This window comes from Dipteris shenzhenensis, chromosome 16, assembly GCF_047967505.1.
Source record: "Dipteris shenzhenensis isolate YYH24624 ecotype China chromosome 16, Dip_SZ_1.0, whole genome shotgun sequence".
NCBI lineage: Eukaryota > Viridiplantae > Streptophyta > Polypodiopsida > Gleicheniales > Dipteridaceae > Dipteris > Dipteris shenzhenensis.
In genome coordinates, this window is record NC_141611.1 from 6,966,167 (window position 1) to 6,981,081 (window position 14,915).

The 14,915-nt window shown below is 42.2% G+C and overlaps 1 protein-coding gene across 1 annotated transcript; it reads right to left on the minus strand.

Moving 5' to 3' along the window:
* Window positions 1-3,213: 3,213 nt before the first annotated feature.
* LOC147892477 (uncharacterized) lies at window positions 3,214-4,387 on the minus strand. The gene is made up of 2 exons (XM_087387406.1): window positions 4,162-4,387; window positions 3,214-4,007 (listed from the first exon to the last, which is right to left on the minus strand). The coding sequence occupies exons 1-2, from the start codon at window positions 4,385-4,387 to the stop codon at window positions 3,214-3,216; spliced, it is 1,020 nt and encodes a 339-aa protein (XP_087243532.1).
* Between the last annotated feature and the right edge of the window lie 10,528 nt (window positions 4,388-14,915).

A 14,915-nucleotide genomic window follows, 5' to 3' on the forward strand; every position in this document is an offset into this window, starting at 1 on the left:
TGATTTTTGCCACAATATTCGTAAGGAGAATTATTGGATAAGCAGGGTTGCTTAGTGTTAACACCATGTTCCTCATCATATTGCTGAGCCCAACAATCCGAGATAACATGACCATGCTTATCACAGTAAGAACAATGTTTGAGACGAGAAGAATTTCCACCTCTATATGGATGACCACCATGTCCATATGTGGAGAAAGGACGCTTGCGAGCAACACAAGCTGTCTCTGAATCTGCATCATCCGTTGTTATCATAACAAATTCATGGGGATCTTTACAACACTGGCGTCATTGAGCATACTCAATCAAAGAAATACATGTTTGATCAAAATCAATCTCGTATTTGTTGGAAAGGATGGTAACAATATTATCATATAATGGATCCTGGACAGTGTTGAGAAGATAGGCCACCAATTGATTTCATGGAATAGGTGCACCAGCAGCAACAAATTGATTGACGATATTCTTGATTGCATGAGAAGAAGGAAGGGCAAATACATCCAGCATAAGAGAATCATGTAGAGCAGATAAGATATACCGACGAGCTACTTTATCACGAGAATGCCAATCAGTAGAGTCACATATCCATTGCTCAAAGAGAGGGCCTTGAGTCACAAGAGCATGATTCAAAGTTGCATCAACAGGTTGGGATGGACAAATGAGATCACCAAGAACAACATCTAAAAGATTATCACCTTCGAGTATCAATAACATCTTTACTTTCCAACCAGAAAAACTGTGTCCTTGAAATAGAGCAACAGATCATTGGCCAGAAGGAAAGCCGTTGACGGTTATAGACATTGCCATCATACTTCGAGAGAATACATTTGTCAGAGCTCACGTCAATGATCAAGAATACAATGGTCGCTCTGAAAATATAGAACTCCAAATACCCCAAAAAAGGATAGAATGTGAGACGGAGTATATTAGAAATAGCATGCATGCCAAGAAATCGCTTTGAGCTTGTTGATCACGAAACCACGATACTTTTGGAGAAAAGGAGAACTTATCAATCACGAAACAGAAGTATTTTTGGCAAAAAACACTACAATCATGTTGATCATGAAACCAATGCGTTTATCACAAAGCCAAAAGATTGTTGGCGAAAACCAGTACGAGCGTGCCGATCACAAAACCAAGAAAAAAGTAGTCGTCACAAAAACTGAAGTAACTTTCTACTCCAAAGTCCGATTGGGACATTTAGGTGCTCAGAACGAAGAGCAGGACAAGAGCTAAGTTGCAAATGATGTTTGATCCATTTGCCACTGATAACTTTCTCAAATTTGCACTGGAAGTCCTCCAAAAAACCACAAAATTGACAACGAAAGAAGGGCAAGTTCTTCATTATAGTGAGCACACAATAGCAACACCTTTGTAGCTCTGATACCATGTTGAGAGAGAAGAAGAAGAGATGATAGACACACCAAATAGACTCCCAAAGACTGATTCAAATTGATCACTAGTTACATATATATAGGTGAGACCTAGTTCAAGTTAGGGCAAGCTATATATAGCATTTCTTAGTACTCTCTTAGCCATCCCCGTCCACCACTCCAAGACACCAAAGGTGTGCTCATGCATGTCTAATTTCAATTTGAGGACACTCTTGCCCTTCTTTCATTGTCTTCCACTTAGACATGTCAAAATCGACAAGAGAAAATAAGCGAGGAGATACTGAAAGCGCTATGTAATCAAATCAACAACTAATACTTCTTGTCTTTCTTCATTATAGTGAGCATACAATAGCAACACCTTTGTAGCTCTGATACCATGTTGAGAGAGAAGAAGAAGAGATGATAGACACACCAAATAGACTCCCAAAGACTGATTCAAATTGATCACTAGTTACATATATATAGGTGAGACCTAGTTCAAGTTAGGGCAAGCTATATATAGCTCTAACATTTCTTAGTACTCTCTTAGTCATCCCCGTCCACCACTCCAAGACACCCAAAGGTGTGCTCATGCATGTCTAATTTCAATTTGAGGACACTCTTGCCCTTCTTTCGTTGTGGCATAGGTTGCATCTCAAACTTAATAGTTCTTACTAGGTAAGAGTACACAAATGTTTGTGGACATCTTTTATTATTTATACGGTTCATGTGCTTATGAACTAAACTTGACATCTCTTGTTTGGAAATTATAAGTGTGGTCTCATGAATAGTAGTTGCTCAAGAACCAATGTGCATTTCCATGTTTAGAAGGTTCTACAAGTAGTAACTCGAATTAATCTCATGCTTTTGCAATGATTGATAAAACCCTAGGTGAACCTGAAGAAGCATCATATTGAATTATGGTGCCCTTGTTCCAACATTAGTGGTACAACTAGATGAACATCAAAACACATTCACAGCAAGTTCAGAGGCGTTTTTACCATTACATTGCCAACTTTGCGATCATGACTCATGGATTTAGAAATAGCATACATGCGAAGAAAAGCACTGTGAGCTTGTTGATCACGAAACGATGATATTTTTGAAGAAAAGCAGAGCTTCTCGATCACAAAACAAAGATATTTTTGGCAAAAAGCAATATGATCGTGCTGATCACGAAACCAATATGTTTATCACAAAGCCATGATATTCTTGGTGAAAAGCACTACGAGCGTGCTGACCACGAAACGAAGGAAAAAGTAGTCGACACAAAAACTGACGTAACTTTTTGCTCCAAAGTCAGATCGAGGCGTTTAAGTGCTCAGAACGAAGAGCACGACAAGAACTGTATTGAGGGTTCTTTTGAGAGTTTAGGTTTTGATGCTTAGGGTATTTCTCTCAAGGTTTTTGGATGAGGACTAATGCTAGAAATCAAGAAAGAGGCCATTGGCTCTTGGTCAGAGACTCATCGAAACTTTGGACAAATGAAAGTGATACATGTGTTCTTCTTCAACAACGTGATCAAGTATTATTTGAACTCTTTGATCATATTTCTCATATGTTGGTAGATTACCTTAATAAGTAAAAGCATAGGTGGTCTTTCCTGCGCATCATTTTGGGTCAATTAAAGTTGTCCGAAGAGATAGAGAGGATATCCATTAATTAATGATCTCTCAATAGCCATAGACAGCTTAGAATGGGCACGATTTTGCTACTTTGAAATATAATAATATGATAATGAATGCATGGAAATTTTATGTGGGAGATTATTTTGCATTTGTTTATACAAATGCTAGCTGCAGAATAGATGACATTTTTTAGATCAATAGGGTAATAGATGATCAGCGACGGCACACGATGCCGTTCTCGCCTCGGCTAGTACAGCTCGTGCTGGGCATCAACCCGAAGCCGGAATCCATGTTGTATTCATCCTCAGCAGCAGCACCAGCAGCAAAAGACGTATTGAAGCGAGCCACCTCACAGTCCACTGCAAAGAGGGAGGAGCTCTTGAACTTGTTGTAGCCTCCCATGATGGGCATCGGTACCCCGACTTTCACTCGGCTCTTGTAGTTCGCACCATAAGTCTGGCCCAACACCCCTTCCACTTCCGGCGACAGATCGTAGAAACTGAACTGCAAATCCAAATGCGCGAAGCAATCTTCCTCCGTGATCCCGTATTTGTGCACCTTGCTGTCTTCTTCGCTCACATAGTTCACGTTGATCGACACTCTGAGCAACCCTGTCACTTCCATCTCTACCGCATTCACCTCTTTCGTTCGCACTACCTTGAGTTCGCCGTGTGGGGATCTCCAGCTTGACCCGTTCTCGCTAGCTAGAATGACGGGAATTCCATCGTATGACACCTCCATTTGATCGATGCTATCATCCCACAACGCCACCTTCTTGGCGTTGATCTTGACTTTGTGCGAACCGTAGAGAATGCCCACTCCCTGCACCCAGGTGAAGTCTCTCATTCGACCCTCAGGACGCTTGCCGATGAAGTGGCCGTTTATGTGCACCTTCTTGTCGGACACCAGGCAGAAGTCTTCGTTGGCTTTTCCGTGGAAGTAAAAATAAACACCGTCTCCTCCTACAAAACGAGGGTCCTCGCATACGGCTCCCCGCTTACGGCAATCTTTTGCATCAACTCAAGGAACAGGCACAGCAGCGCCATGCCAATGGTTAATATCTAGAGAAGCAATCACATCACATGCAGCCAGATGATCTCTAATTGCAGTGAAAGAACGTATTCCGAAACACTACCTATCGAGGGAAATGCGGGAGCTCACCATTAGGCTCGCACGTAGAACTGCATGCTGTACAGTCGATCTTGCATATCTTCTTTAATGGATTCTGCTCACGCGTTTTCGGGCAGTCGGATTTGCAAACAACGGTGCGATACGGTAGTCGACGGCAAAGCGGACAATACTTGCGGTCGAACGCAAGTCCGCCTTCCATTTGCGTGGCGACCATCAAACAAAGGAGAGCTACAGCCAAGAGACGTTGTAGAGCCATTGCCGCAAAACAGGAGCCTTCCTATTAGAACTTCTAAATGCACGGAGAGAGCTTTGAACGGTGAGCATTTAAACTGCAGTACCGCAGGGAACACGAATATTTAATTAGCATTGGATCCACAATTATCAGTGTGCAACTTATCCGGCGTCGTCGGCGGGTCAGGGTCAAAATTTGCGTTTAGCAAGTTGCCACCATGTTAAAGTCCGTGTTAACCTAGATATCACTGGCAGGTTCAGCGGATGCTTAAAAGCCTTGCAATGGGCCTTGCACTGTAGGGCTGCAATGGCGGAAACGGTCGCGAAAAGCGCAATGGCACCGTCTCGTGCTCGTAAAGAGATTTGCTGTAACACCATTTACAAGATGGCTTGTAGGAAGCTTGGATTGCAATGCATCGATGGAGATTCAAACGTTTGTGAAAGGCATTGTAGGCTGAACTGTTGGTGCATCTACGGAGACGTGGGCAACTTGGGCGAGCAAAAGATCGGGAAAAGAACAAAGCTATAACGAGCCGTATATCGGAAGCCATGCTACGGAAATATTAGACAAAGGCAGGCCCTTCTATCTATCTATCTATTCTATTAAGGAGGGAGGGGAGAGGCAACCTTGCCCCTTGCCACGTGTCATCACCAAACCTTGCCACATGTCATGAGGAAAGGAGGTGGGAGGGAGATCTCAGGAGAGGAGCCGTCATCGTCGCTGGGAGAGAAGACGAATTGAATGCAGGAGCCGTCATATTGAATGCACAAGAGGAGCGGAGGGAGCCGTCACGCCATGAAGGCTCCCAGCTGCGCCTCCCGCATCGACCCTCTCCAGCTTCAGCTTCTGTTCTCTCCTACACGTCGACGATCACCACCTCCAGCTCCTGCCCAGACGGCCGTTCTCTCCAACCGTTCCTCCGTCCAGCTTCTGCACACCGTTCCTCCGTTTGGGCATCCTTTCGTCACCTCCAGCTCCAGCTCCTGCCTGGGCATCCTTTCGTCGAAGACCTGGATAGTGACAAGACTCCCAGCCGCATTCTGCAGTCGTTCATCTGCCCATGCTCGAATTTGTCGTGCAGTCCTTGAAGTCCTTGATAGAATAGGAGCCCGATCTTCAAACGCCCACGCACAAGGAAGGATAGCCAAGCCCGATCTTCAAATGCCCACGCACAAGCAAGGATAGCCACCCCAAGTTCTCTTCTACCCATATAACGGAACCACCCCAAGTTCCCTTTTATACCTCTACGCATATACCGGCCATTCTGAGCTACCAGCAGCTCCATATCTCGACCTCCAGCAGTGTAAAGGCAATTCCATGGACCAACAGCCAGCTCCAGTAGTGCACGTCTTGGTGGACGATTCTTTCAACAAGCATTTGTATTGCCAGGTTGATTTGCATCTCTCTCTCTCTCTCTCTCTCTCTCTCTCTCTCTCTCTCTTCCCTCCTTAATAGAATAGATAGATGATGGACACTACAACGGAACCATTCACTATCAAGGCATCAGTACTGTGGAGATAGATAGAGATTATGTGTGTATGTGTTAACACCTCTAGCTACGGGTTTTTTTTGTGTGTGTGTGTGTTGAGATGGCTTTGATTGGAGGCACTGGAAGCTTCAGAGGGGCCAGAGGTTACGTGATTATACAACAAGCGGCGATCAGTCTACCTTATATCACATATAGTCATACGATTCACTTCCTCTAGCCATTGCTGTATGTTATTGGAGCACCCAACATTAGTCCATTCGTTCTAACTAGACACATTAAGTACATTAAATTATTTCCCGTATTTCCTTGCTGCCAATACCGGCGAATTTCTTGATTAAAAACCATCTTGAGGGATGATCCAATGCAAGAGAAAGATAAGTGGAAGAGGGGGAAGAGAGAGATAGAGAGAGAGATTATATGTGCGTGTGAGAGAGAGTGTGTGTGTTTGTGTGTGTGTGTGTGTGTGTGTGTGTGTGTGTGTGTGTGCTTTTGTGTTTTTGTGAGAGAGGGAGAGAGAGAGAGAGGGGGGGGGGAGGTTTATAGAATTTTTGTATGTGGTTTTGAGAGAGAGAGAGAGAAAGAGAGGTGTAGGGGTTGATCGATGCTAGGGGAAGGTGAAAGGGTATGAATATCTAAGGAAAGGAGATGAAAGAAAATAAAGATAATGGAGGAACGAAAGAAGGTAGATTTGAGCAAGCAAGGAGAGATTTTCCTGAAGGAAAAGAGGTAGTGTGCACCCTACTATAGGTCAATCAATCGCCATCATGCAACCTTGCATGTAGACACATGTGCTACACCCTCCTTTCCCTTCAAGTAATTAACTGATTTTAGCATATTCCTTAAGTTAGGGTACATGCTAGCGCCTATCTTACGTGCATTTTGGGAGATAGTGGCATGTGAAGTTTTGTATTTTTGTGCCTCTAGCCTCTATCTATAGCATGCATAGATGCATAGAAGTGAACGTGCCATTTTTAGAGAGATAGATAGAGATTATGTGTGTATGTGTTAACACCTCTAGCTACGGGTTTTTTTTGTGTGTGTGTGTGTTGAGATGTGCATTTCGACAGATAATGTCGTTAGTCATTTGATAAACCCTCCCCCCCCCCCTCCCCCCCCTCTCTCTCTCTCTCTCTCTCTCTCTCTCTCTCTCTCTCTCTCTCTCTCTCTCTCTAGCTATGGTTTTGTGTGTGTGTGTGTGTGTGTTGAGATACACATTTCTAGAGACAGTGGCGTTAGTCATTTGATAAACCCCTTGCCCCCCCCTCTCTCTCTCTCTCTCTCTCGCATTCACAAATCTTGCATGGTGCTCACATTCACACACAAATGTAAAAACATAACGTTTATAATCCTTACGAGCTATATGTATATCTAATCAATTGTGGGTGTGTGTGTGTGTGTGCGTGTATGTGTGTGTGTGTGTGTGTATGTGTTAACACCTCTAGCTACGGGTTTTTTTTGTGTGTATTTTTGTGCCTCTAGCCTCTATGTATAGCATGCATAGAAGTGTATGTGCCATTTTTAGAGAGATAGAGAGAGATTATGTGTGTATGTGTTAACACCTCTAGCTACGGGTTTTTTTTTTGTGTGTGTGTGTTGAGATGTGCATTTCGAGAGATAGTGTCGTTAGTCATTTGATAAACCCTCCCCCCTCCTCTCTCTCTCTCTCTCTCTCTCTCTCTCTCTCTCTCTCTAGCTATGGTTTTGTGTGTGTGTTTTTGTTGAGATACACATTTCCAGAGGTAGTGGCGTTAGTCATTTGATAAACCCCTCACCTCCCCCCTCTCTCTCTCTCTCTCTCTGGCATTCACAAATCATGCATGGTGCTCACATTCACACACAAATGTAAAAACATAACGTTTATAATCCTTACAAGCTATATGTATATCTAATCAATTGTGTGTGTGTGTGTGCGTGAGCGCGTATGTGTATGTGTGTGTGTGTGTGTTGTGTGTGTGTGTATGTGTTAACACCTCTAGCTATGGGTTTTTTTTTGTGTAGCTACGGGTTTTTTTTTTTGTGTGTGTGTGTTGAGATGTGCATTTTGAGAGATAGTGTCGTTAGTCATTTGATAAACCCTCCCCCGCCCCCCTCCTCTCTCTCTCTCTCTCTCTCTCTCTCTCTCTCTCTAGCTATGGTATTTCTATGAGAGAGAGAGAGAGAGAGAGAGAGATGTACAGTTATACGAGCGCCCTTGAGCATCTATCTTCTATCTATTGCCTTCCGTTCCTTGCCTCATCCCATGCTCCTCCAGCACATAATAAAAATCATTTCAAACATCCACTTTGAGACGTAACTGAGCATCATTGGCCCAAAAGTGAAGGAAAAGTATCCCCTCACTCATGGAGGTACATTGGAGGTTTGCAGCATAAAGAAAAAGTTGAGGGAGTGTGATTCAGTTTATGGAATCTAGACCATGGAGGGCCCATGTAGTGAGGCGAAGGGGTGCAATTACTATTTCATTGCATGTGCCGAAAACAAAAGAATATGGATTAAATCAAATATAAAGGAAATGGGGAGGGGGGGATAAAGGTGTAAGGCATTAGCTTAATTTATACGTGGGGGTGTATGTCATTACGTATTTCTATGAGAGAGAGAGAGAGAGAGAGAGAGATTATATGTGTGTGTGAGAGAGAGAGTGTGTGTTTGTGTGTGTGTGTGTGTGTGTGTGTGTGTGTGTGCGCGCGCTTTTGTGTTTTTGTGAGAGAGGGAGAGAGAGAGAGAGAGAGGGGGGGGGAGGTTTATAGAATTTTTGTATGTGGTTTTGAGAGAGAGAGAGAAAGAGAGGTGTAGGGGTTGATCGATGCTAGGGGAAGATGAAAGGGCATGGATATCTAAGGAAAGGAGATGAAAGAAAATGAAGATAATGGAGGAACGAAAGAAGGTAGATTTGAGCAAGCAAGGAGAGATTTTCCTAAAGGAAAAGAGGTAGTGTGCACCCTACTATAGGTCAATCAATCGCCATCATGGAACCTTGCATGTAGACACATATGCTACACCCTCCTTTCCCTTCAAGTAATTAACTGATTTTAGCATATTCCTTAAGTTAGGGTACATGCTAGCGCCAATCTTACGTGCATTTTTGGGAGATAGTGGCATGTGAAGTTTTGTATTTTTGTGCCTCTAGCCTCTATCTATAGCATGCATAGAAGTGTACATGTTAACACCTCTAGCTACGGGTTTTTTTTGTGTGTGTGTGTGTTGAGATGTGCATTTCGAGAGATAGTGTCGTTAGTCATTTGATAAACCCTCCCCCTCCTCTCTCTCTCTCTCTCTCTCTCTCTCTCTCTCTCTAGCTATGGTTTTTGTGTGTGTGTGTGTGTGTGTTGAGATACACATTTCCAGAGGCAGTGGCGTTAGTCATTTGATAAACCCCTCGCCCCCCCCCCTCTCTCTCTCTCTCTCTCTCGCATTCACAAATCTTGCATGGCACTCACATTCACACACAAATGTAAAAACATAACGTTTATAATCCTTACAAGCTATATGTATATCTAATCAATTGTGTGTGTGTGTGTGTGTGTGTGTGCGTGTATGTGTGTGTGTGTGTGTGTATGTGTTAACACCTCTAGCTACGGGTTTTTTTTTGTGTGTGTGTGTGTTGAGATGTGCATTTCGAGAGATAGTGTCGTTAGTCATTTGATAATGGAGGAGAGAGAGAGAGAGAGAGAGAGAGAGAGAGAGAGAGATTTAGAAGCTACATTTTTAAAATCATCCAAGCCATTATGATCTTATGGTTTCTAGATGATTATATTATTGAGACGTGCCATTTTTAGAGAGATAGAGAGAGATTATGTGTGTATGTGTTAACACCTCTAGCTACAGGTTTTTTGTGTGTGTGTGTGTGTGTGTTGAGATGTGCATTTCGAGAGATAGTGTCGTTAGTCATTTGATAAACCCTCCCCCTCCCCTCTCTCTCTCTCTCTCTCTCTCTCTCTCTAGCTATGGTTTTGTGTGTGTGTGTGTGTGTTGAGATACACATTTCTAGAGGTAGTGGCGTTAGTCATTTGATAAACCCCTCGCCCCCCCTCTCTCTCTCTCTCTCTCTCTCTCGCATTCACAAATCTTGCATGGCGCTCACATTCACACACAAATGTAAAAACATAACATTTATAGTCCTTACAAGCTATATGTATATCTAATCAATTGTGTGTGTGTGTGTGTGTGTGTGTGCGTGTATGTGTGTGTGTGTGTTATGTGTGTGTGTATGTGTTAACACCTCTAGCTATGGGTTTTTTTTGTGTGTGTGTGTGTTGAGATCTGCATTTTGAGAGATAGTGTCGTTAGTCATTTGATAAACCCTCCTCCAGCACATAACAAAAATCACTTCAAAGATCCACTTTGAGATGTTACTGAGCATCATCGGCCCAAAAGTGAAGGAAAAGTATCCCCTCACTCATGGAGGTACATTGGAGGTTTGTGGCATAAAGAAAAAGGTGAGGGAGTGTGATTCAGTTTATGGAATCTAGACCATGGAGGGCCCATGTAGTGAGGCGAAGGGGTGCAATGACTATTTCATTGCATGCGCCGAAAACAAAAGAATATGGATTAAATCAAATATAAAGGAAATGGGGAGGGGGGGGATAAAGGTGTAAGGCATTAGCTTAATTTATACGTGGGGGTGTATGTCATTACGTATTTCTATGAGAGAGAGAGAGAGAGAGATGTACAGTTCGCTTAGCTTTACTTTTTTTTTGGGTTGTTTTTCTTGCAAGTGCTTCATTTTATTGTTGGACTAGCACTAGCTTCTCTCCACAACTTTTGTTTATCTAGGTAGGTGATCACTTTTTTCCCAATTGACATTGTGTGTGTGCGTGTATGTGTGTTTGCATCTTAAACATTTTCAAAATCATTGAAACCATTCTGATCTGATAATTCATGAATTCTCTGTTACATTCATGAAACCATTCTGATCGTAATTCGTGGACGCTTAGATTCTTGGGAGGGGAAAATTGAACTAAGAACGATCTTTTTTCAAAAAGATAATGGAGGAGAGAGAGAGAGAGAGAGGGAGAGAGAGAGAGAGGGAAAATATAATGGTGGACAGAAAGGAATTAAGTTTGTAGATGATTATATTATTGAGATGGAAGAACTAAAAGATAATGGAGGCGATGATGTGATTGGACCAGTAATCATTTAATGTAAGCTACATTTTTAAAATCATGCAAACTATTATGATCTTATAGTTTCTAGATGATTATATTATTGAGACGGAAGAACTAAAAGATAATAGAGGTGAGAGAGAGAGAGAGAGGGAAAATATATTGATGGACAGAAGTGAATTAAGTTAGTGTATTAGTTAGAGACAAGGCGATGATGTGGTTGGACCCTAAGTGATCTAATCAACCTCTCAACGAGAGTAAAGGATTATGTATGTTTCATGTCATGTGCATTATGGCCATGAGAAGTAACCTCCAGAGGAGAGGCGATTGGATATCGGTAATCATTAAATGTAATTGTATCTTTCTTAGGAGCATCTTGATGACCTGGCAATATGTCTAGAGATAAAAGCTTGCACCCTCTAGCCTAACTGATCTAATCTAACCTTCGTTTTGAGAAGCTAGCCTTGCTTCTCAATGAGAGTAAAGCATCAAATATGTTTCATGTCATGTGGACTATAGGCATGAGAACTAAGCTCGAGATGAGAGGCAATTGGATGATAGGTGGGGCTACACACAGAGAGAGAGAGAGAGAGAGAGAGAGAGAGAGAGAGAGAGAGAGAGGACGAAAGGATATAATGGTAGGGCAGAAGTGAAATAAGACAAGGCCATGATGTGGTTGGACCAGTAATCATTAAATGTGATTGTATCTTTCGTAGGAGCATCTTGATGACCTGGCAATATGTCTATAGATAAGCTTGCACCCGCTACCCTAAGTGATCTAAATCTAACCTTTGTTTTGAGAAGCTAGCCTTGCTTCTCAATGAGAGTAAAGCATCAAATATGTTTCATGTCATGTGGACTATAGCCATGAGAACTAAGCTTGAGACGTGAGGCGATTGGATGATAGGTGGGGCTACATTGAGAGAGAGAGAGAGGGGACGAGAAATATAATGGTAGGCCAGAAGTGAAATAAGACAAGGCCATGATGTGTTTGGACCAGTAATCATTAAAGGTATTTGTATTTTCTTAGGAGCATCGAGCTGGTAGTATGTCTAGAGATAAGCCAGCATCCTCTTCCCTAAGTGATCTAATCTAACCTCTTTCAGAAGTTAGCCTTACTTCTCAAGGAGAGTAAAGGATTAAGTGTGTTTCACATCATGTGCTTTATAGCCATGAGAACTAAGCTCGAGAAATGAGGCGATTGGATGATAGATGGGGCTACACACACACACATACAGAGCAAAATATAATGGTGGACAGAAGTGAAATAAGTCCATGATGTGGTTGGATACGAAAGGTCCAAAGTTAATTGTATCTTTCCCAGGAGCACCTTCATGAGCAGACAGTAAGATTGCAGTAAGATTGCTTGGTGATGATCATAGGACTAAGGTCTTAGATTTAGGGTTCGGTAGAGGAGGCTAATGCATGGCAAGGGGAGGTTAGGGGGATTTGATTTTTGAAATAGATGCTAGGGCCATGTGCCTTCCATGTCGATGTCTCCTTTTAACATGTCCTATGATTTCTACTTCCTACCACCATATCCTTGGTCACTCTAAGCAACTTACCGCCTTTGAATCGGAAAATATTTGCACGAGTGCTTGGCACGAGCTCATTCACAAATATCTCAATCCATCCAACTTGATTCCAAATTCTTTGCTGAGAGGAGATGGGCTACAATCTTTGGGTATCTACCTCCTATGCCAATTCATTTCTGCTCATGTTTGTTCTATGGAATCTGTGTGATCCAATTATACAATTGAGCCAATACATACCTGAAAAGGTTTTTGTATTTTGTTATGGATGCAGCTCCAGAAATGGCTTCTACCGTTGTTCCAAATCTTAGGGAGTCGGGTTTCCATGGGCGACAAAGCCTTCGGGCAATGAAGCGAGCTGCTAGGTTGGAGGGCTCTGCAATTTCTGACATTGTGTTGTCATCTTTTCCTGAGCCAGATAGCCTTCATGTGATAAATCAAGTTTTAGCAAGGGCCGAGACTTCAACCCATGGAGCAAATCACGATCCCAAGTTGCCTTCAAAGTGTTTTAAGTCTAGCCATGAACGTCGCACTGCTAATATAATGAAACGACTTATAAGGGGGAGAGCTTCAACCCATGCAACTGAGCATTCAAGTCATTACAATCTTTTAAAGTCCATTCAAGCCATGTGCGAGAATAATAAGGATGCATGTGCCATGAACACACGATATTTGGGCTCTTTGTGGGGAGAAATCCATTCAGATGGTGCTGCAGTAATAGCGCAAGGCATGGCAGAATTCCCTGGAACTCTCATTGCAAGGATTTCTCAAATTGAGAATAGCGTTAAGGAATCTAATCAATGGATGCAGCAGATTTTGGGGAGAGGTGGAGAAGGGGCAGTTGTATGTGAGAATGGGTGTAGACTACAAGTTGATAAGTTGAAAGAACAAGTTCAGCTACTGTCCACTGAGGTGTCAATGTTCAAAGTTGGTTTAAATAGGCTAACTGCTTTGATGACCAGGATGAGCTGTAAACTAGAGCAGGTCGCAACCCGTGACAATTAAGAGACTTCTAAGACTTTTATGTCACTTTTTGGAATCCCGAATGCTTCTATGGGATTCATGTACTTGGGTTGCCCGTATGTTATTTGGCAAGACAAGTTTGACTCCTGAGACTTTTATGTCACTTTTTGTACTGGAATCCCAAATGCTTCTATGGGATTCATGTAGTTGGGTTGCCCTTATGTTATTTGGCAAGACAAGTTTTTTGCAAATGATTATATTTACTTTCATTTGACATATATATGGCAATGGAAGCTAATTTAATTCAATATTTGAATTTCCTATTGTTCCTTCCCATTTTCGTTTTATTTAAGATATACTCAAATATTTGTAATTTCTTTGCATCATGTATTTGCATAAATGCTGATGCAATGCTTATACTTTTTTTGAGATGGTCAACTTTGAGTTTTTTTAGATATGTTAGCTTTGGTTTTTATGTTTCAAATGATGGTTGCACATATGGTATTGTATTTTGCTCACATGTTGAAAAAATATGAGCATTACTCTTACCAAAGATAGTGAGACACTGAAACTTGGTCATGCTTTGTCATGGTTAGGGATGATGCATAAGTTATTTGATTAATCTATTTTTCCCTTTGAGGAATAGATATTTATGTAGTTGGTTGAGTGGATACAGAAGATGGCAAGACAAATAGAAGAGAGGCTACATTCAATACGTTCTCATAGGAGAAGATTGTTGGATTCAACGCGGGTAGCCCGTCGTGCTTATGCTATACAAAGAACAAGGTATAAAACACAAGGTGCTAGAAGCATGAGGGTGGCTGTGGAATCTATGGGTGTAGAAGTAGGAGTTTGCAGTCAACACAATCAGATACATGGATGCAGTAATGTAGCGTGCATTGTGGCTAAAAATACAATGGACCTCAATACTTCAGTAACAGTAGGTAGAGTGCATCAACATGCTTCAGTGATAGGTACACCTACTCAAATGGATTCAATGCGGGCGGCCCGTCGTAGTTATGCTATACAAAGAACAAGGTCGAAAACACAAGGAGTTAGAAGCATGAGGGTGGCTGTGGAATCTATGGATGTAGAAGACGGCCTTCGCAGACAACAAGACCAAATGTATGGGCACAGTAATGTAGCGTGCATTGCTGAAAATACAATGGACGTCAATACTTTACCAACTGTAGATAATGAGCATGAACATGCTCCAGTAATAGGTACAAGTACTCAAATGGATTCAATGCGGGTGGCCGGTCGCATTTATGCTATACAAAGAATAAGGTCGAGAACACAAGTTGCTAGAAGTGTGAGGGGGGCAATGGAATCTATGGATGTAGAAGTTGGCCTACGCAGAGAACAGAATCAAATGCATGGGCATAGTAATGTAGCATGCACTGCTGAAAATAGAATGGACCTCCATACTGCACCAATAGTACGTAATGAGCATGAACATGCTCCAGTAG